At 42.0% G+C, this 22,972-nt stretch overlaps 1 protein-coding gene across 2 annotated transcripts in view; it reads right to left on the bottom strand.

The window, feature by feature from the left end:
- Nucleotides 1–22,972, bottom strand: part of COMMD1 (copper metabolism domain containing 1) — a 77,667-nt gene that overhangs the window by 22,208 nt on the left and 32,487 nt on the right. Inside the window, exon 3 of one of the 2 annotated variants that reach the window (XM_040552694.1) lies at nt 8,524–9,186. The exons of the other annotated variant lie outside the window; for it this stretch is intronic. Coding sequence (XP_040408628.1) covers nt 9,073–9,186 — 114 coding nt within the window. The 3' untranslated portion in view covers nt 8,524–9,072. Of the gene's footprint in view, nt 1–8,523; nt 9,187–22,972 lie in introns of those variants that run through there. 2 annotated transcript variants of the gene reach the window in all.

Below are 22,972 nucleotides of genomic sequence, written 5' to 3'. Positions count from 1 at the left end.
ACCATCAGCTGCCAGCTCCAAAACAGAGCCAGCAACAAGCACAGCATCTCATGCAGTTCTGAATTTACTTATGAAAAGAAAAATTTTGGTTCATTTCTCAAAGGAGGGTTGGGGAATCTGGTCTGTGGAGCCTACAGTATACTTTTCCCTGAACATACTTCTCAAGCTTAGTCTATGATCTACTTTTTCCTTCAGTCACAGATTCTCTTCCTGATATTGCCTGTCTTTGTATGCCTCAGTGCAGGCATTTTGGGACTCTTCACTGCCAGCAGGAAGCACAATTTTCAGCCATGCAAGTCGGAAAAGAAGCATCCTCTACAGAGCTGAGTTTCACATCTCTTCTTTAGAAAAGACAGTGTCAGTGCAAAAAAAAAAATCACTTTAACGTGGTACATTCAATTGATATTTGAAACACCAACCTTGATAGCTTCTTTACATTGAGGTCATGACTGCACAATTGCTGACATTTTCTAACAGCAAGCAACAGCTCTAATGCCAGTGTTAAAAGCGCAGAAACGTTATAAATATATAATGAAGCATTAGAAGAGCTGCTTGCTGTTCCTTCTGTTGACTTAAACATCACACTTCATTTTGCAATCTAGAATTGAGCGTAAGTAAGTAGCTGGCTGAGGATTAAATCTAACATTTCGGGTCACAAAAACAGCTTGGAAAGGGGTGAAATGAAGGAAAAGAGCAGTTACTGGCTTCAGCATTCATTTTGCTGTTCTGTCTCGCTTGATTCATTCCCACACCCCAGTCTGTTCCTGACACCCCTGCTCAAGTGGCTGATCTACTTAAACCTATGGATTTGTATTTCTTTCCCATTCCTCCTCCTGTGGTTTCAGCAGGCCCATCGTTCTTACCCAAACCCAGGCCTGCAGTCCACAGATTCTCCTCCTTCATCTCACACCCTTCCTGGGCCACACACAAGAAGAGCAGCTTCCCCTTTCCCACAGAGGTGCAATATCTTTGCCCGTCTCTACCTCACGTCGTCGATACCCCAAACTTCCTTCCAATAGGTTTTCTGATTCATGCATCATCCACCTACACAAAAGTTATAAGCAAAATGACAAGTGGTGTTCACCACTTGCAATGCCCTTTCCTTGGGACAGCCCCTGGTACACTTTTTGCACTGGATCAGGTTTGAGACTTCTTCCCATTTCCTGCCCAGAAACATATCCAGGGGATTGTTCTTCCACCCAGCTCTCAGCTGTGCAAAGCTAGCTCTGAAATCCTCACAATACAAGGAAGGCATCTGTACTATTAAGTCACAACACAGCCTTTACTCCTACCATGGTGACTATGTGATCACAGCAAAGAGAGCTGAAAGAAAAGCCTAATGGAGAAGAGTGACATTTATAATGGTGGAAAAAAAAAAAAAAAAAGTTGTTTCTTCCTCTTAATCCTCCCTTGCTGCTTTCCATTAGCAGTTTGATAGAGAAAAGTAACATTTTTGGCATGCCTAACACAATGGATTTTATCCCAGAATCCTTGAAGCATTTGCAAGAGATGAGGGAAAGCTAACTACAGAAACTGATCTCACACTTTTACTTTGGAGCAACCTGGGTGTGAAACTTCCCGAGTGCCCAGCGGCTCCAGCAAAATGCTTTGGGCTCCACAACTCCAAAAAGATGATCCTACACTACAGGCACCATCCCAACAGCCTACTTTGAATGGGATCATGGCACTTCTATTCCTAATACTGCTGTTTATCATTTTGGTCCTTCATCCATGGATTGAGCATCTCTAGGTGCATAACAGCAGACTGATACCTCTCAAATGCAAAGCTGGGGCATTTAAAAGAAGTGGTGTTTAAAAAGTGGTCCTCCAGCTAGTAGCAGATCTGTTGCTTAGTATTTATACCCAAGCATCTTGGAAAAGGCACTTTTTCAGCCATACGCGCTAACGTTAATGATTAATCTGCTTCTATATGGAGACGAGAGGAGGAGCAGGTGTAGCAAAAAGATAACAATTGTAGGAAAAGGGTTGTTAGGAAACTAAAGAGTAAAGGTCAACAAACGAAGAAACACGGATCCATCCTTATAGCTAGAATCATAAGTGTTGGAAAAGACCTCCAAGATCTTCTGGTCCAAGCACCACCCTACTACCAATGTCACCCACTAACCATGTCCCTAGCAAGTTTATTAGCTCACAGTGAAGGAAGGACAACACTCTGCTGTAAATATGGAAACGTTTCCTGTTGGGAGGGAAGAAACCCTCATAAAACCTTTACCACTCCCGTTACCAAACTAACATCAGGCCTTACAGATGGAACTACATAACACACATGAAAGACTTCTGGCTGAAGAAGTCAAAATTAAGGTGTACTTCCTCCCTCTTCCTTTTTGTGAGCAAGCAGACATGACAGGGCAGCTAAATGAGCCACCTGAGACTTAATTTCCATGAAGCACCACTTAGGATGGAAAAGCCAAAATCAAAGCAGCCTTTAAACCGAGTTACCCATCTCAGAAATACTCCTCAATACCATAGTCTGATTTTGAAGGTTTGTCATGTGAGTGGCTTAAAAAAAATAATGAAATGTGACCAGAACTTTCAGCAGTTTTGCTCCTCATGTGGGATAAAACACGACTCCTGGCTGGGAAGAGGAGGGCTCCTTCCTGATGACCTGCTCTGAGGAAGGACTATGGTGTTCACAAGCACAAGGACAGAGTAAATGAGGGCCATCCGCATCTGCTTCTTTGAAGATTCCTCTCGATTAACCCAAAACAGCCTTAAAATTGCACTGTCAGGTGCCTGCAGCTCTTCGGAAGAGCACAGACAAGAAGCGCGGATACAGCACCCCAGTAATAGGAAGAGAGCAGTAAGGCATGGGTGTATTTTGACTGGGCAACCAAGGACTGGTTTTATCACCAGAATTTTATATCCTGCACTATTCATACGGACTGCAGAAGACAGTAAACGCCCCTAACTTGATAATGTGAATACAGCAATCCTTTGGGAACTACCGCAGCAAGGAAATTCACATGAAACTTTGGCTTCAATGCCTGAGCCAGTCCAGTTATTTGGAAGGGAGATGCCAGTTCACGGGGCAAGCGACCACCTTTAGAGTTTCAAATCCACAAATTTAGTAATCCACTAGCAGTCTGTCATCTTCCATTTAATTTCTAATGCCCTTACTGTTCTGGTCATGGATTATCCAGCTTTTGCTTTAAAAATGGTGTGCACAGCATTAGACTCGTATTACATAAAGCCATAATACATTCAGCGTGAGAACAGTTTGGCTAAGAGCGCAAACCTGTTACATAAGCTTCAGAGGAAACTAGATTGTAAATGGATTTCGTCTTGATCAATCTGTCCTGAACTATAATCTAGCTCCCAAAAATGTTGCTGTAGTTCCCTCCTTGTAAGAGAAAATCGTGAACATGTTTGAGACTAGCTGGTGAGAAAGTAGAGAGGCTATTTGCTGTGAATGCTTACATTGGTGATGAATGAATGTTAGCATAAATGTTTTTGCAACTCCTGTTTTTTCCCTGAGTGAGCTTTGCATTAATTTTATATGTATTTACCATCCATTAATGATGACACCTACAAAACCAGATTGATTTCCATTACAAAAACCCCACAAAATCCAGAAGAAGCAGGGAGGAATCACACAAATCGATGGCCTCATCAGATGACAAAGACTGGACCTGTTCCTAAGTCCTGGTTAGCGAGGGATCACTCCAAGCTGACAATGTCAGCTGATGGACAAATTCAGGTGTGGATTAATTTTCATAGCTGCTAAACAGGCTTTGCGCCTGAAAACGTGGCAATAGGTGAAGGGATGTGAAAGACCCAAGGTTAAGGCCAAGGAATCTTTCTGATCCTTAAATCTATGGATGAAAAATTGCATCTGGGAATTGGCAGCTTCAGAAAAAGAAGTCCTGGTAGCAAGCAATCCCATCCCTCCTCTCAGCCAAATCAAGGAAAATGCAAGGAACCGCTTTCTGAAGCTCTCTGCACCAGGGCAGGGCTATCACTGATGAAAAGGAAAAGCAATAGGCAAAACTGAAAAAATGGGGCTGGCTCCATCTGCAAACCCAACCATTGTTCGAGGAGCCTCCAGAAGCCTGAAGAAATTTTAAGTCCCTTTCACTTATATTTGATTTTTGTTTCTTTTAAGGCATGCCTAGCAGGGGCATCAGACTTCGTGAAGGAAGCTTCTGGCCTTACAAAGAGATTTCTCCCATTTTTCAGTTTTTATGGTGCATGCTTTTGAAATCAGAGCTCTAACCTGAGTGGAGTTTCCAAATGAATTAAAAGCAGAAAAAAATAATATAAAATTAAGTCCAAACCTGAGATTACAAACTTCTGCTATTACTTCCAGCTATTAATTCGAAACTTGTATATCCTCTGCAGAGCAAGCAAGTGCCAGTGCAATGTCTTACACTGATGTGAAGTGCCTTGTTCGAACACATCTTACTCCCATTTGAAGTCTTCATTACCAACAATTTTTTGAAGCTACAAAAGCTTGTTTTTCCTCAAGCCTTGAAGTACCTGCAAGGATTTATTTTTTTTTCCTCAAAAAGCAGTACACTTATTACTTGTACATCTCAGAAATTATTCTAGCAGGTTAAAGGCTGACAGAGCAAGACACTCAATATCCTAATCAATGCGGCACTCGATGAGCTAGCTTTCAAGATCTTGCCAGTAATCTCACCCTTGAACCATTAAGGCTGAGAATCTCAGTTAAATGGGTTAAGTGTATAAGGGAAGAGAAGAGAAACCCATAGTTTCATTTGATGACAGCGCTTGGCCTGCAACTTGGGCTTGGGCCCTTCCTGACTGCAGCCAAGTACTTCATTCTTCTGTACATACGACATTAGCTTAGCTTCACCTGAAGGCTTCAGCATTTCTTTCATATAGCCCTGTTTATTGACACCTGTCTAGATGTTTGTTCTTAAAATTTAGGAAATTGAGGTCTCTGGAATCTGCTAATGAAAGGTTTATTACAATTAATTGAGGGTGACTTTGCATCTGGGTTGGGTTTATTATTATTTTAAACACAGACCTACTGCATTATTAGGAAATTATATAAACCGATCAATATTCTGTAACATAAAAAGCAAAGTTATTTTGGGTAATCAATGAGAAAAAAGGCACAATACATTTCCCCAGCCTTTTCAGTTTTGCTCCCTTGGTGCAGAACACCTTTGCTTTAATAGCTTCCCTCAATATCTACATCCTGCATCTTATCACAACTATGACCCACAAAGAAAATCACAGAGTAATTAAACACAAATATCAAGTCACAAAAAAAAGTTGATCACATTAGCTGGTAAAACAATCCATATTCCTGTCTGAGTAAGCTTCAAAACACCTCTGTTAACTCGTGCCTCAGATAAGCTCTAAAAATAGCTTGCCCTTAAGAGAGTTTTGACCAAAACAAATAACCCAGTTTAATAAGCATCACTCCCTCATTATCCTCAAAGCGTTATGCCTGCCAAAGGAATTAGGAGCAAAAATAACAGTTTTATCTTTCTCAAAGCTACTGAACCTACAGGGTCCTAACAGAGTTTCAGCTTGGAGGAGTGCACCAGCCTGAGCTATTTGGCTTTAGAAAAGAAAGCCAGGAAATGGTCAATGAGCCCTTCTAGCACCTTTAAGGGTAGGATATATTACAGTCAACACAACAGAGAACAATTCCACAAGTTCAACCTCAGCTCCTGTTTGTGGATTATCAAGTGTTTACACTTTCCTCAAAGCACAGGATTACAGGTATCACCCGTGAAGCTAGCAATTGAACTTTGTGAATAACCTCCAGAACAAACCCAAAATTGCAAGTACTGTAAATAACAGATGGCTGTGAAAAATACAGAACGAACACATGAGAAGACCGTACCTTTCAATGAGGCTTTTCATTAAAACATCCACACTTAATAACCTGTATTTCTCCCAAGTATTGTTAAATGTCCACGTAAAGTTCCATGTTTCAAAAATCCTCTCTGCCACTACCAGGATATTTACTGGTAATAAAACCTAATGTTTTATTCATGCCAAATGTGCCATAGAAACATTTGTTGCATGCGTTTTTTTCTACAGAGCTGGTGTCATTGTCAGACCTGAGCATCTCGCCCAAAATAGACATCCCACCCCCAAAATCCTGGAAATCAACCTCAATTTGGAGATTACCAGAGTACTGTGTCTATCTGCCACACTATTTTAAAATATCATATTTATTGACAAAACTTCACATCCAAGTGCCTGGACTTGCTTACTTTGGCCCCAAAAACTACTGCTTGTACTGGACGACACGCTAACAAGAAAGACTCTTTTTGTGTAGCCATAGTCAAAGAACAACCCTGATTAAATCCCTGTGCGCACCCCTGGAAAGGTGCTTGCTAGTACTTTTCCATACTTTGTACATTTCTCGCTTTGAAAGACATGCATACCTTGTGCGTTTCTACCTAATACATTGTCAGAAATAGAAATTATTAACAGCAGATTCTTAACAGGACTTACGGCAGTATTTATAAACTGTCTCTGCAAGTGAGGTATGAGTCTTCCAACTTCTCCAGAAAGACCCAGAAAACCAGTAGAATGGCCAACATCCGAAGATAGAGAATTATAGAGAAAGAAGAGATGCTTTTAATTAAAATGATGCAAAATGAAGTGCAAGTGGTTACATGCATATGGTTAAAGTACTCACAGGTGCACTGGGAAGACAGCTGGACAAACACCTTCAGTGTCTCCCTCCTTAAAAATAGAGGATACCCCCAGGAAATAAAAAACACGGTTAAGAAATCACAGAAAGGTCCCAAAATGTATTCAAATCCCCTCCTAGAAAACAAAGCCTATTGCCCCATGACACGTATCTCATCAACCCAGGCACGTGTGGGCGCTTGCTGCCAGCGGGGTCTGGCTGGGGAACGGCAGCCCTCGTGCAGGGGACTCGAGCCAGCCCCGTGCTGCACGGGGAGGTCATTGTGCAAGCTGTCCGGGGTTTGGAAAAAAATATCACGAGCTAAAAATAACCCGTAATCTTTATTTTTAATGCTTGTCACTAACTTTGGTGATGCAAACTTTCCTAAACAGTTGGCGGATGCGTTTTTGAAGCAGATAATGAAATTTTGGGATGTTCTGATTTTTCTTTCTCAACACTAGTATCAAAACCTAAACGTACACAAATGACTGGATACGGTGTGAGAGAGCATATCTGACCTCCAGTTGCTTTTTTTGTTGTTTATAGTGCACAGCAACAACCCCCACCCCGGGACAGTGATGGAAACAGCTTTCTAAGGGTCTGTGAGTGTTAACCTGCAGTGCAAGAAAATGGGTGGGAGACTTAAGCCCAGCAGACCCAGAGGGAAGAACGTCACTGAAAGACACGTTGCAAAATTGTCAAGGATGACTTCTAAATGAAAAGGCAATGCCTGGTGCCCAGGTGAGTCTGAGGTAAGTTCAGAAGTTGGCAATGCTCTGCATCTCACCAGAAACTGCTCGTAAATCAAAGGGCTGTGTAACTTCAAAGCAGAACACCTAATTGCTAATAAAACCCCTGCCACACCATTTTTGAGATAATGGCATGAAAAACAACGTTTTAGGATTTAGGATTGGTTAGGGGTACTATCTGCTGTTGTCATCTGCACCTAAAGAAATAGGAAGGACAATTCCACCCACACGTAACCAGGAGCTGAGCAAATCTCCCTGCAGCTCCCTGCAACCCAAACCAGGGAGTCTCAAAACCTCATTGCAGCAAACAGACATTAATTGTTCAAGAGGAAGGGAAGCCTTGGCAAAACAAGCCCTCTCTCCGGGCAAACACACCCCGTCCCAAACCATTTTCCAAGAAGCAATTTGTAAACCAGAACAGGCACTTTGAGAGTTAACTCAGCGAGCGGTTGCTGGAAATAGCCCTGACCAGATACCAGCCTAGTCCTGAATGCGAAACGTTGAAAACCAAGTGTCCACAACTGCTGCCCAGCTGGCAGGAGTGGATTGCTCGCAACGCTTGAGCCCTCTGCACTTCACCAGACAAAAACGCCTTTCTTGGGAGATGTGACTTTACAATCGGGTGCTGTAACAAGGACTTCAATTCAATGCCAAGAAAACAATAGAAGACCCAATCCTTCCCACGTGAACGAGCTGAATGCTTTATTTATTCAGGTCACCGTAAGGCAAACTAAGTTTTAGAGATCAGGCCTGTGTTTTTCATGTATCAAGGCCAAAAAGAACTAAATTTAAATACCACAAATAAAGGAGACACTGTTCCAGTCCTTCAGCAGATCCTCCTCACTGCTACGCCTCCTTCACGAGGCACCTGGCAAGCCAACGTGAGAGCAGCTGAGCTTCGGATCAAAACACCTCCTTCCCTGCTGTAAGGAATTGAGAGAAGAGTGCCATCTGACCCACAACTGCACAAATGCTGCAACAAAGGGGAAAAACTCTTATTTTCCCTCCCAAGCTTTGTGCACGTGTGCACACCCATGTCTTCTGAAATGTATGCCCACCAGTGACCCTGCCAAACCAAGTGTAACCACATGTAAGAAAACACATTACAAAAAAACATTTTGCAGAGTTGATTTATAAATGCTTTACTCTGGGCATTAAATTAACATTATTCAGCTGCAAAAGCAATGATAAATTACTGCATGTGCATGTGTGACAGTAGGCAGAATATCAAATGACAGAAATAACACTGTCTCCTTCATTGTTTGTTGTTTTTCTTCCGTTTTCATTTAAAATGCACCTTGGAGATAAGCACAAAAAGATTTCTTTTCCTAGGTCAGATACAATGAACTTGTCCTGAAAGAATTTAACCTTACTTTCTTGTGATTCCCCAGAAACACTACAAAAACAAAGCATTCTGCATGGTGGGAAGAGCAGAAACAAAAAATGAAGCTTTAAAAACCAACCACTGGGGATACCACCAGTGAACTGTAATTGTCCCCTGTCCCAGTGCCAGACACGAAGAATTTGCTTTGCTCATCCTCACATGGATCTGCTGTTCAGCTATCGCCCATTACCTCACCACCTTTTTCTGTTTGGGGTTTTTCTTTGGCTATGCAAATACATGCACAGAACGATAACGCAGATAACTGGATTTTTTGGAAGGCAAAGTTAAATTCAAGGCTACAGCTTCTCTATGAACACCTGGGTAGAGGGCTGAAAACAAAGCTGTGGCGGTGGGAGCTGGACGTTGCACAGGTTTTCCTGGCAGCAATCTTCCCAGCATGGTTGGCAGCACTGAAATGTGAAAATTTGACAAGTCTTTAAAAACTGGTATCGTTTGCAGGGCAGGATTTTACAAAGCAGCTCCTTAAACTGAAAGCCCCAAAATGAAACCCAGCAAGAGTTGTCCCCTTACCAACATATTAGCTGATATGTGATTTGCATATTTTGCATGCATTTTTGTGTATTTTGATTACAAATCACCCCATAATCAAGTGCATGACACATGTTCTCTGGTTTACTATTAAGGCAAAATATACTTCTGTAAAGTTACCGAGTTCTGATAGTGTTGACTAAAATCTTCCTCTTTTTGACTGACACATTTCCAAACAAAACCAAAATTAAAGACCTCATTGTTTTTACAGAAGCACTCACATCTTTGGTTGCAGGTTTAGAAAACTACTTGCAGACGCACAGAAACATTTTGTTGGCAACAGCAGATCAATTTTTGTGTGAAGGTTTTGTTTCATATGGACCATTAGAGGAACAATTTCTTCAGCCAGCTCTTTTTTTTTTTTATAAACAGAAAAGCATCTTATCTTTCCATTATTTCTCTTACTATAAATGTGTAACCTTTATCATAAAATTGGGCTCATCTTGAATTTCCATCTTGTTTTAAAAACTGTCTGAGAAATCAAAGTATAAAAGCCAAACCAATGGAAAGAAACAGGACTCCTCCAGCACCAGAGGGTAACAACCAGCAAACTCTCAGCTTTTATTTAAGGATGATGTTACAAGCACAGCTACTACAATGCCAGTGAGATAACACGAGACAAAAAAACACCTCACTAAAAATTCCTTTCATAGCACACCCTTCTTTTCAACCCTCTTCTTACTGCTAGTTAAAGAAAAGATTATATGTAGTGCAACCTACCAAAAAGGAGCAGGAAAATGCTGCCACTTGAAGTGTGTGTACATGTTTGGTGAGAGTCAGGGTCGAGCAGAGGCAAGATAGGAAAAGATGACAAATGGTAATCTTCTCCAAGGACAGACAGCAAAGGCATGTGTTAGTATCACAAAAACTTCTCTTTACTGCATCCTTTGAACTTGGAAGGTGGCTTTCTGAGATGCCAGGTGAAGAACCAACAGTATTTTACAAATATTTGTAGAATGAATGCCTCTGAGGAGTATTCACATCATGTTCCAGTTGCTGAGGTGCTTACGGAAGGCAACCAGACTTTGTCAGGCTACATTTTCCCTCTGAATCCACCCTGAGTCATGCCCTGGAGAAGCCTCTCCCTCCACTGACGACACAAGGGACCTACAGAGACGAAACTCAACCCACGCAGGTCAGAAGCAATTTGGGTTGCCAAAGATTAGGTAGGGAATGAATCGTCCCAGCTGTCACCTTGCACTTCTTGGAGGCATTTGATTAAATTATTATTTTTTGGGGTTGGTTTCTTCACTGTTTCGATCACATGGCCCATTACGCCTTGGTCCATTAGGCCAAGGGTATCTCTGGCACCCAGGATACAAGCCCCATGAAACTATTCCCATTATGAACAAGCTGTAAGGAATAGCCAGAAGGACTGTAAGTGTACCAGGACCCATAAAAGCAAGAAAAAAATATAATCCTGTCTTTCAGGTGGGAGGGAAAGAACTAAAACCCAAGCATTTCCATTGACTTCACTGTAACTTGTGTTTTCAGACAACATCACAAGCTCTTGGGTAATAGAAAAAGAGGCATGCAGTGTAATGAAAAAGAGAAATCAGAACTGAAGTCTTCTTGAAAGCAAACGTATCGGTCCAACACTTCCAAAATTCATGCTACAACATCCCTGCACAACTGATACTGCCAGATTTCACCTACGTCTCCTCAGTGAGTTACAAACTATTGGCAAAAACAGAGCTGCGACCCAGCAGCTAGAGCTCTCTCTCTACTCTTTTAGAAAAAGCAAGGGCGGTCTTAAAGACAAAGCTTTGGGTGAACAAAAAAACCCAAGGGCTTTGCTCCAGGAAGCTTGACCCAGGTAGGCATGGCAAGCTCTGGCAGAGCTCCATGGGAGGGTGACTCAGAAGGGCTGCCAACATCTAGATACCGCTCCGCGTGAGGCTATTTCACCATGAAGTCAGCAGCTATTTTGTCATTTGAAATGCTTGGTTCTTCATATTGTAATCAGCGCGGTAATTTCACTGAAGCCAACACAACAGAGGGCTGAACTCTAGAGGTATTTCTCCAATGGCACTGGAGAAAAGTGTTTTAGATGATGGCACACTGTTTATTTCATGTGTTGCTATATCCAGTTGGTTCTTTGTATTTCTGGCATCTGGTTTATTATTTTTTTAGATCACTCTTAAGTTACAAATCTGATTATTTCTAATATGACTTAGCTTCACTCTTTTAAGCTCCTCATAAGGCCACAGCAAAACAGGGTCCTCTCTGTGAAATTCAATAGAATTATCTTCATCAAACCCATGGTGACATGCCTGTGGCCTTCTTTTAGAAGGAACAAAAAAAGAACAAAACAAAAAAAACAACTATTTTGAATCTTAAATCCTGAGATTAGAAACAAGCAACCTCCCCCAAAATCAATAAAAGATCCCTTTTACTTTAGATACTGAGGATTAGCCTTTGTCATGCCAACATGACAAGCTATTTAGATACTGCAGAATCTTATTTTCTGTGTTTCGATGCTTATATTCTTAGAGTTCTCCCAGAAGAAAGCTATCCCACTCAACAGATTTTCTTTTGTGGTTTGGTGGTATTATCTTTCTTTCTCTCTTTTTTTTTTTTTTTTTTTAAATCCCAACTTCCTGGTATGCAGTTTGTTAGTTTTTAGAGCTTCTTGCCACTTGGTCCTTATGTGACCCGTGAAACAGAAGAGAAAAAAAAGAAAGAAAAGAATTATGGTATGCTTCTGCAGTTCAGGTTTTCATTAACTTATTTGTTGAGTTTACCAAACTTAACAGCCCCCAAAATAAATTCTTAGCTTATTTTGCTTGTTGAAAACAAATTATACTTCAGGCCAGGAAGAACTAGTAATTACAGAACTGCTGGTTTAGAGAGAGGATGAACCACCCGAATCACGTACCTGCTGAATCAGGACCATCATGGCCAGCTTGTAAACAATACCAGTTGGAGCAAGCTTCCAGCAGAGCCTCCTTGAGTTACGCAAGATAGCCAGAGGTCTTTTCCCCCTTTCCAGAAAACCCTGAAGAAATACAACGCAGCTCTCCCTCCTCCAGCCCCCAAAGCCTCGTACAAGCAGTTGTTTCCCCTGTGCCAGTTCAGGTGATCACTGGAGACTTCTGCAAGCATTAAGTGGATTTTGTCCACTAGCCTGGCAGAAAATTATCCCAGCGAAGAAAGTGAGTAAGTTTTTGGGAGAGAAAAGGAGCAGAGCTAGGGGATTAAATCTTCTTTTAGTTGCAGAAGTTTGTCACTACAACCCCCCTGCTACCCAAAGTTAACATTTAAACACAATTTTGAGTCAGTTCTGCTCTCGTGGATGTAGACCTTAAGGTCCAAATGCAATACATTTTTCTGTGTTTTAGGAATTTCTGTTTTGTTTTTTAGAACAAAACCACTAAGAATTGCTTCCTGAACAATGGAGAGAAACTCGTGAAGTTGGGACAATACTGTGTAATTTTTACCGTGTCTTTTCCAACCTTAACGATTCCATGATTTTGTATTTCTGCTTTCAGAGTAGAAGTACAAAAGCGTTCCTTATCAGTAACAATTTGAAAAAAATTCCTAAAAGGCGGGGTCCCTTTCTATTTCAGCGAGCCATGGTTTTACACAGGCAGATTCCTATGCCTGTCAAAAGTTGTCCTCCTTCAAGCTAAAGCAGGAAAAATATAACAGGCACTGATAAGCACTAAGTAAATCATTAAAGATGGATTTCTTCTAAGATAAATAGCATGACAACGTGGTGGGAATTATACATGTCTGTTGTTTAATCATCTTGGAATCGATGCAATCTAACACTTATAAAAATTATTTGACAAGTACGTGCAGGCAGTGTGACAGGGTTTGAGATCACCATGGTACCTGACTGCAACGCTGCCACAATGACAATGACAGCAATCCAGAGAGCTGGAGGTGTTTCGAACAAGATAAGCTCTGAGGCTTCCTTTTAAATTCCAGTTTCCTTGGCTGGAAAAAGAAAGGGGAGGCAAGTGCCCGAAGAAAGACATTCCTTCCTGCAAGAGAAGAGACCTTGCCACTGGGGGAAAGAAATATAGTTATTTCCACTCAGGAAACCTCATAAAGTTGGGTTCATAGTCTATGGGAATGAAACAATTGCAGGGTGAAGCAACTTACATCAGTAATTTGCCACTTGAAGAACGGCATGTACTTTCCCCTTCCCACTCCCTCGTGTGCTTTTTGTTTTGCTTTGCTTTTTAAAAACATTCCCTGACCTCCGAATTATTAGAAAGGGGGAGCATCCCACACAGGTTTAAACCACCTGCAACAGAAAAAATAAAATATGCTAGAGGAAAAACAAAATCTTTGCAGATTCACAGATACACCACATGACAGTATCTTTGTAAGGTTAGGACTGGAGCTGGCTGTTGACAAGCATGACATAAGGGACTAAATTCCCTCTCTCTTCCACATCTAAAAAGAAATGAAGGATTTCCATTTCCTTGTACACCTATGAGGAGGGAGACAAACAAAAAGAGAGCAGAGCTTTTAACAGGGAAGAGGTGTTACAACAAATCTCTCTGCAAAATGTAATTTTCATAAGTAAATGCTGAGAGCCACATTGCCACCATCTCCATCGCCAGAACGGAAACAACCACCCGGACCCCATCCTATGCCACAAACTACTCCCATCATTAAAGTTACTAACTGCATCTGATGGTTTTGATATGAAACAAATACAAACAAATAAAGGTGAACGCTGATAGCATTGGCATTCACACGTGTCAAACACACCTCTGCCTTTATTTGTAGTGGCTTGGATTTCCATTGAAATTGCTAGACTTCCCTAGCCTTGCAGGAAGCTCAGAAGAAATGCTCCCTGGTTATCCCTGGCTATTTCCTTGTCCACCCTGCAAATTTGCCTGGGTGCCAGCAGCTGATAACTTGTTGCTGGCAAATCCACGTGCAGCGAGTCACAGCCTTGAATGTGACCAGCTACCGATAATTTAAACACAGGTTTCCAAAAAAACATAAAAGTCTGCGTACCAATGAGCACATATGTTTGTGAGGGGGTGAGTTACAAGAGCACCCAACACATCATAGTGCCATGTTCTCAGATCAGAGTGAAAAACTCAGAGGTGAGAAGGTAGACAAAACAAAATGAAGGGCAGGAAAATCCAGAAGGGCCTGTTACAGCCAGACTTTTATGCAAATAGAAGACTGCACTTGAAACAAAACAGTCAGAATTTATTACAGGGGCATTCCATTAGCTTTGCGAAGCATAACGTTTTCTTCCCATGAGCACACAAATCTAACCATGCCGTGCAGCACTTGCTGCGCATGAAGGCAGCGTTTTGGCGATGTAACACCCCTAATTGTAGACGACGTACCTTTTCTGTTTAGGTTGTTATGCTAGCACTTCAACATCCAAATACACATCCTCCACGGACCTGAAAAGTCCTCCTGCTTATCCAGAAGTACAGAACATATCGGTGATGTGCTTCACTTTGATCTAGAAAGGCCAAATCTTCTTCTCACCACTTGACTCATTGCTTGGTTTGCCTCTCGTTAGCACCAGCCAAGTCTAAAGTCTCAACAGCAAGCTTGAGAGGGAAAGATGTGCTTGAGCGGGGGAGAAAGAAACGATAGACAAACCATGTCTTCATAATATTAAGTGTAAGAGATTTGAACATTTTTGGTTTCAGCACAAGAAATTATGTTCCGTCCGCTCTGCTGACCCAAACCTTGCCTCTGTCAAAAATATCAAGTGTCAACAGGATGCTGAGCAGGCGCTTTGCATGAACAATGCTTGTACTGTGAATTATGTTAATCACCGGGGAAAGGAAAAAATAAAAATAAAATCTATTTCAGTATGCAACATACAGAGCTAGTCTTCTCTAAGTAAATGGGCCCGTCTGTTCATATGTTGATCTTCAGTCCTCAGAATTTATTTTCAAATAAGTCCTTTTTTTACTAGAATTAGAGGGCAAAAGAGGAAGACTTTTGTACAGGCTACAAACGGATGACAGATGAAGTACAGAGGGAGAAAAAAGAAAGATATTATGACCATCAGTTAGCTAACATTTAATGAGATGCCCAAAGACTTCATCCAACGAATGCACAATTTATTCTCTTGGTAAATCTGTTAAAGCCCTTAATGGCATCCTGTTTGAAGCTGAGACTGCCACATGATCCATTAGTCTAAAGGGAGAAAAAAAAGTCATAAAAAAAAACCCAGCATCCTCACATGCTTTACAGCCACATGTTGGAGCCTCAGCGCGCAGTATCATTTGTACAGGCTGGAGTACAATTTTAACAGTGTTTTGCATACCTTCGTGGAAGCAATTTTACTACAGCTTGCTTGCAATGCAAACATACTCACTTTTATGCTGCCCTCTGCCCAACCCTGGCACTATTGCTCATCAAACCTCCAAGGTAACAAGCCTGGGTTCTGCTCGTGTCAAAGCTGATTCTCAGTACAAGCATCACTATGCACAAAATTATACAGCTCAAATATGTATACCTACGCAATAAAGCTTATTGTTTAGAGTATATTGGAGTATGTGGGTGCCAAGAAATTCCTATAGGCTCCAGCCTTGTTTTTTAAAGCTCTACTTTGGTACTGCACTTCGCTCCAATAAATCCGCAGAAGAAAAACCACAGCCAAGGGGTTTCATGCAGTTTCAAAAGAAGACTTCATATACTGCTTTAAAATAAATAATAACAAGAAAATGCACACACAGAGCAAGAATACACTGCTACCCTAACACCACCTTGGCCTCTACAATAACGCAGAGACACTGCAAGTGGAGACAGTTTGCACACTGATGCCTTCTCTCGGAGAGTCCCCATCCTGCCAGGTAGAGCAAGGGCAGCTTTGACCTGGGACAGGAGCTGTGCTCTGCAACTATGACAAAGCAAAAAATAAAAATAAAAATATCTCTCAGAAAAGCAGCAGAGTGTCCTCGCAGCAAATCCTGCATGCTGGCGTGCCGCACCTTGAACAACCTTCGGCAGCTGTTCCAAACACAGCTACCTTTCTCTCCTACTGAAAACAACACACACCTCCTTGTACAAACACAGTCTGAGGCCAATTGTCTTACAGTGTGGTTCCAGCCTCGCTTCCCCATCTGGCAAAATACTCATTTCAGCCAAGAAAAAAAGTGGCAGCACCTGCCCTATGCGGACTGTAGCTGGGCAGCCTCTGGTTTCAAAAAGCACTGGTGTATGACAGGCACCCCACTGCACTGCTATAATTTAGACTTCTCTCCGTGTTTACCTACTCCCTTATTTAAGCTGTAGATTCACTTCACTGACGAGACAGTACCCAATATAATCACAATTACACTTCACTATATATAAATCGTCATTGCTTAGCCCTTCCACATTTGGAAAAAAAATGATGATAGGGAAAGGATGAAGCACTCACAAAGAGCACAAGTCTCTAAGGCAAACCACTCGAGATAAAAGTGGCATTTTACTTACACTCTAACAACAGGGAACGAAGAGCAAAGCACTAAAAGCCAGGTTTTTGACAGGAATGCATTAATGTGCTCCACTAGACCTCCATCTCGGATATTCTTTGGCTGAAAGAAACCCAGGAATATTTTCTCCAGTGGCTCATGAATATCACAAATATTCTGCCTTTATTTGCATGGAACCATTAAGTAAACTTGTTTGCCCAGAGGTTCCTGTGTACATACAGGAGATCCAAGCGAGGATTTTCTGCACGCACCCTTAAGAAAACCCTCTTTTCAACACCCTTTTTAAAGAGGATCAACTATATTCGAGGAACACAAGCACTGCAAACCAAAATTTGTAAAATACAGAAGATGCTGCAACTGGAGTTGCCAGGCAACCTCAGATAACCTCCTGCCCTTTTGCATACACAACGCAGGCTGTCACTATGGCATCCAATCCTATTTTTTTCCACCAAACCACAGCATTCGGCGTGCCGGACATGAATCAGGGCTGTGTGGCGAGGCAGGCTGTGATCTGCAGCACACCCAGGCTCGCTCACTGCAGGAGCTGGAAGGTGCAGAGTGGAGCAGATGGGAAACTGCAGGAAGAGAAAGAAGGGTCTTATGGTTAAGCAGCCGAACAATGCCCTGGGGAACACGGGCTGTCACAGGAAAGCCCGTGAAGTAGCACCAGCCACGTTTTACCAGGCGGTCACTCCCTGTGCATCCTATTTTCTCAGTACTTGGTCCGTGGCACCTGGGGCTTGATTTGCAGAAGGACTGATGTCCGTCACAGCTGCGGGTGTGCAGCCAGAAATGCACTCTGGCTGTGCTATCCAGGCTGAGGGTCCTGGAAACTGAGGCTGAGCATTTTTCAAACAGGGCGCCAAAATTAGTGGAAATTCTTATATTTATGTTTTCTGCATCTCTGAAATGGGAATTGTAACACCATCGTAACTGATAAGTATTTATGAGGGTTTTATGACAGTAAGATGGTTTGTATAACCTCCGCAGTAATAAATATTAAAACAAACCATGAAGAAATTTGTATTCAAAGCACACTGAAAAAGAATGCTCAATAAATAAGTGAGAATGAATGAAGACGACAAACTGCTTAACAGCACCCTTTCAACAAGCCCCTTATTATTATTCCGAGCAGTGAATGAAACAGAGACCGTGGGGGAGAGAAAACAAACACACAACCAGAGCCAAGCAAAGGGCGCAAAAGGAGCATGCAGAGGAACCGCATCCAAGCCGGGCATGCCAAATGGGGAAGGCAGTGAGATGACAAAGGATGAGCCCTGCTGACAGCTCCCTGCCTGAAGGACAAAGCCCAACGGTGCAGCACACAGGGGGCTGCTGGAGAGCACATTCTCTTCTGATGGGAGATCACCAGCCAGGCTGACCAGGAGCACTGTAAGCATTGGAAGTCGCACCCAAGCCCGTGGCCGAGAGCTGAATTCTTTGGCCCAGTTTGCATGTAAGCACGCTTGCAGCGCTCAGCCTCTGTCCCGGAGCTCTGCATGCTGCCCTGTGAGTGAGGTGCAGGTTGGGATCTCCCTGGGGCGCTAGGAGAGCTGCTGGAGAGCTCTGCACATTGCTCTGCAAGCACAGGGTTGCAAGGAATACACAAGAAAGGGAAAAAGCCAAGGTCATGTCCCGGTCCTGGGGCACAGCATCACTCTCCTGCTCCCAACCTGGTGTGGGCTGCAGCCGCTCATGCAGCAAGAGCTGCCACCACAAACATCTAACTCACCTTCAGCTGCAAAAGCCCTCTTCCAAAACGCCCTGGCTAAGAGAAGCGGTGCCCAAAGCCTCCTCTCCCCCCACTGCAGACAGAAGCTTTAGGTCCTTGAAACTGATCTGTTTGTCCGCCGTGGTTCAGAGCCTTGAGCTGGGGGTATTGTCTTCCTCCTGTTTACTCTTCCCTGGTGTCCCCTAAGCTCGATTCAATGTGTTTGCAGAGGAAAGCGTTATGACCCAAAGCAGCTAGGTCACGAACAATATTCAGATAATTATGGTATTTCAGTGCTCTTGGATCACTGCTTATCAGCACCAGACCTGTCACAGGTTGTGTCTGGCATGCTTAAACTTGTAAATGCTTCTGCTCTGAAACTCGATGCTTGTTTAATGCAGTTTTTAAAAAGCCACATGTTTAAAGAGGCTTTATTTGTCCTTTCACTTATATCTCGCATTCATCTTACCCTGAGAGTTTCAATTTAACCCAAGCAGGTCGCTGTCACCCAGCGGCCAGCACTGCTCCAGCTGACAGAGTTTGATGACATCCACTCGAGTACTTTTACCCCAGTGTAAAGGGAGGAGCTGCCTTTCTCCTCTGGTTCTGTTTCCTAGAAAACGAGGGCTGAGCCAGCAGCTTACCCAGCTGCCCTGAGCTGAACAAAGCAGCAAGGTTTTTTTTTTTTACCCATACTGTTCGTCCAGGGGGTTGTTGTCAAGCCACCATTTAATCATTATTCATTTCAGAGCCTGGGTGGGATTTACCTCGCCAAACTTCAGGCCCACAAACCTGAAGACCACAGTGGGAGAACAAAAAACAACAACAACAAAAAAACATTTTAGTACACATGGAAGTCTACTGGATTCAGTCATTATCTTTTCTCCTGTTGTAGAAAGAGACAGTCAGCAGAGACATGATACCAGAAGACGCTGGTGCCAGTGTCTGCACCACAAGTAAGAGACAGCACATGAACCAACAGCTCTTCTTCAAGTCCTCACAGCAGCAGGTACCACAAAAGCCAGTTCTGCCAAGTGTCACGTTTGTTCTCATTATATAATCAAGATATTTGTAGGCAGACACAGGTTCCAACGTAATTAAGTTTGATCAGACTCGAGCTTTTCCCAGGCAGTCATACTTGATAGCAGCCTCTAAGCACTGCGCTGATATTTATTGGGAAACGCAAGTGCTCCATTTCCATAAAAGCAGGCGGCTTAAAGTTAGCTGTAGATAATTCAAAATGACTGCTTAGAGCAGAAATGTAATTTTCTGAAAGGGGTTATTGGTTTGAAAATGATGCGTTGCACTCATGATCTGTCATGCCTCATTACTTCAGACCAAATAAGTCAGACTAGCATAACTCGATCCATTAGAGGCTCCTCCATTCTTTTAAGATGCTGCCTTCCAGGCTGAACTCTTAAAAAAAAAAAGTCATTATCAAACTAATTTTCTCAAGTCCTGTGGCATATTTACAGGTTAAATGGAAAGATTTTTTATTTTTTTTTAATAATAATAGCACTTAAAGCACAGCTCCACTTTTGAGAGTGATTCAATAGAAATGGAATCAATTTGACTTGAAGTTTACTGCCTGTAAGCATTCAAATATCACTTCACAGGCTGAAAGAAACAGTTATTAGAGCAGCCCTGCATATTCAATGAAGGTTCAGAAGCTGTCAGAGAATTTATTTTAATTCCAGCAGTAATTTGCCAGTATCTCATTTGGTTAGGTCAGTGCAAATTAAATGGAGGGAGAGAGTATCACTGCTTTGCATTGGTGGAGCCAAGCCATGTCTGAACGCATGGAAACTTCGCTCTTTCCATGTGGATCTGCCCATCTAACTCCACCTAGTATTGTTTGGCAACTCAAGTTACAATGCCACAATCTTCAATAGCCTTCTGTTGGTGCAGTTTATTACAATTAAATTGTCAGGAATGTGACCACGGATACGAGAAGGATGAGAATTCAGATCCTTTGGTCGAGCATGGTCAGGGTAAAAAAGCAATGCTGTCACTAAAAGGAGGTTTTAGATGATCATTGTGACTTAAGAGAACTTTTTACTTTTAAATGTGGGACTATATTTCCAGCATTTATTAACCAAATTAAGCAAATGAAATTTAAATTATGCTTTCATTGTCTTATTAACATATTAATGAATATACATCAGTGAGTTGAACTAAAAATATATCAAAGATTTGCATGTCTGATTATCTTTGTGGAGTTTTGCAACTCACAATTTGAAAGGAGGACAGAAAAAAAGTTGTGTCAACGTCTCTGCAAAATTACAGCTTATAGAGCTTTCCTAATCAAAGGGTTGTTTAGTATCTTTTATAAGTTAAAATGAGAATCTCTTTCTGATTGAAGAGGACTTGTTCTTGGAATTATGCTCAAAGCAGTCATTTCCAGAACTTTTGAAGCGGTAAATGAGAATATTTTAACCCAAAGCACCCCCAGTGAGCTCCTCCCAACCATTTTCTTTCAGAGAAATGCAGGCAGATTTGTGCTTTAGCACGCTGCCCCAGCAGTATTCTTGAAACAAGCAAAAAGGAGAAAAAAAATTAACAAAGGCACACAAAGAGACAGGGAAAGCTATTTTGATGACGAAATTGTTGGGAGAAATCAGCTTGTAACCACTGAATGGAAAAAAAATTGTTAAAGCTGTGACTACTGAGTTAAGACTTGCATGGCTATTCAGCTCTGCTCCTTGCTGCTTTCACACTTCAGGATCACTGCACAACTCAGCACAATCTGTGGTTCAGCTCGCCATACTTCCTCCAACACTGGAGAAAATAATTGGAGAATAGACAATAATAAATTGGATTGAAATACTTAATGACCATCGTGAATGTAATGACTGAGAAATATCCTAGAAACAAAGTAAACTAACGCTGTTGTCTGAAATACCACAAATCCACTGCTATTGCAACCTTACCAAGTTTCTACCTCCAGGTACCATTTCAGATCATTTCCAAATCCGACACCTTTTCCACACTTCTCCAGATTGCGTCCGCAATACCGAACACGCCTGTTGGCCACGTCTCTCATTTTCTATTAGACACCTGCATTCTTTGAAGAAAGGCTGGCACTACTGGAGGATATCCTTTGTGCTCAAAGCAAGCTGATGTACTTCTCATGTTCAAGAGAATGCTAGCAAGTGTTTAAAATGGTTGATCCTTTGAACATACGAGTTCAAAAGAACGTTTTTTTAAAAGATGGCAGAGTTCTCAATTTCTTTTGCTCAGTTTTGCTCTTACCCTGACCTCTCAGCAAACTGATGCTCACTAAAAATAGTTTTAGGGAAAAAAGAAAAGGATGGGGAGGGAACAAAATATTTTAATTTGAGCTGGACTCACTCAACCGTTTCACTTTCAACTCTGTAAATGCGTAACTAGTGGGGTAACACAATGGTGAGAACAGGTAGCAAGGTTCAGGAACGCCAAGTCCATGATGCTGCAAGAAAACACTAACTTGAAACTCCTACCTGAGGTTGGCATGTGTTTTTCAGGAGTAGTTTTAATTGCTTCCTTTTGGTCAATGTTATTAGCAAGGTGAAGCAGAGGCCAGTATACTCAGGTACACAAAGACAAATCCATTTAATACGCACACAGAAATGAGGTAAGTGAATCTGCAAATGCAGACAAAGTATTGGAGCTTCTTCACTGCAGGCTCCCACCAGTCATCTGCTAAAAAACCTGACCTAAACGACATGGAAGTCGGTGTCTGCAAAAAGAGCCTTGCTTCCTGCAGCTTTAATCTACTCCCTTGGGAAGGGGCAAAAGCCTCTCCCAAAGTTTATTTTTTATTTTTTCCTGGCATCTAGGATAACCTAGGTATCGCTGCTAGTATTATGCATGGATAGCAGTAACAACATCTGCAGAAGAAATGAGAGTTTGCTTTTATAGAGACAACCCACTAGTTTTCCAAGCATTTCACGTGTTGATTAGCTACATTTCTATAGGGGGAGCAGTACAGATAATGCAGCATCAATGCTCAGTTACTGATTGCCAAGGACAGTTTTGTATACCAACAAGTTCCAGCAGCTGCAACTTGAATCCTTCAGTTAGCAATTTTATAATGGGAATGATAAGGAAAAAAAAAAAAGAAAATAGCAGTGATGTCTCTTTTTTTTCCTCCATTTTTAACTAGGACAAGATAGATGACTCGAGGCGCTAAAGGGACAGAAAGCCACAGCTTGCTAGATATTAGAAGATAAATATCTCCTCAACAAAAAGATTGTGCTGTGAGAACTGCCTACAAATCGCATTCTCCTGCCGCCCATGCCCTATGCTGCCTAGTTTATTAATAGAAGGCCTCGCCACGTGGCGATTTAAATAGTGAGTAAAGGTGAAAAAGCAAAGCTGCTGGCAGATAACATACAAGCTGCTCAGAAGAAGTGACACAGGCTCACTCTTCCCTCAAAAAAACTAAAACATTCAGAGAAGCTCAGCAAGTTTAATCGTACAGTTTGGAGTGATTTTGCTTTGCTGTTGTGCACTTTTTTTTTTGTTGGATTAATTCTT

The sequence above is a fragment of the Cygnus olor genome, chromosome 3 (genome assembly GCF_009769625.2).
Source record: "Cygnus olor isolate bCygOlo1 chromosome 3, bCygOlo1.pri.v2, whole genome shotgun sequence".
Classification (NCBI taxonomy): domain Eukaryota; kingdom Metazoa; phylum Chordata; class Aves; order Anseriformes; family Anatidae; genus Cygnus; species Cygnus olor.
Note: the sequence above shows the minus strand (reverse complement) of the source record. Positions and strands in the feature narration are given on the sequence as shown.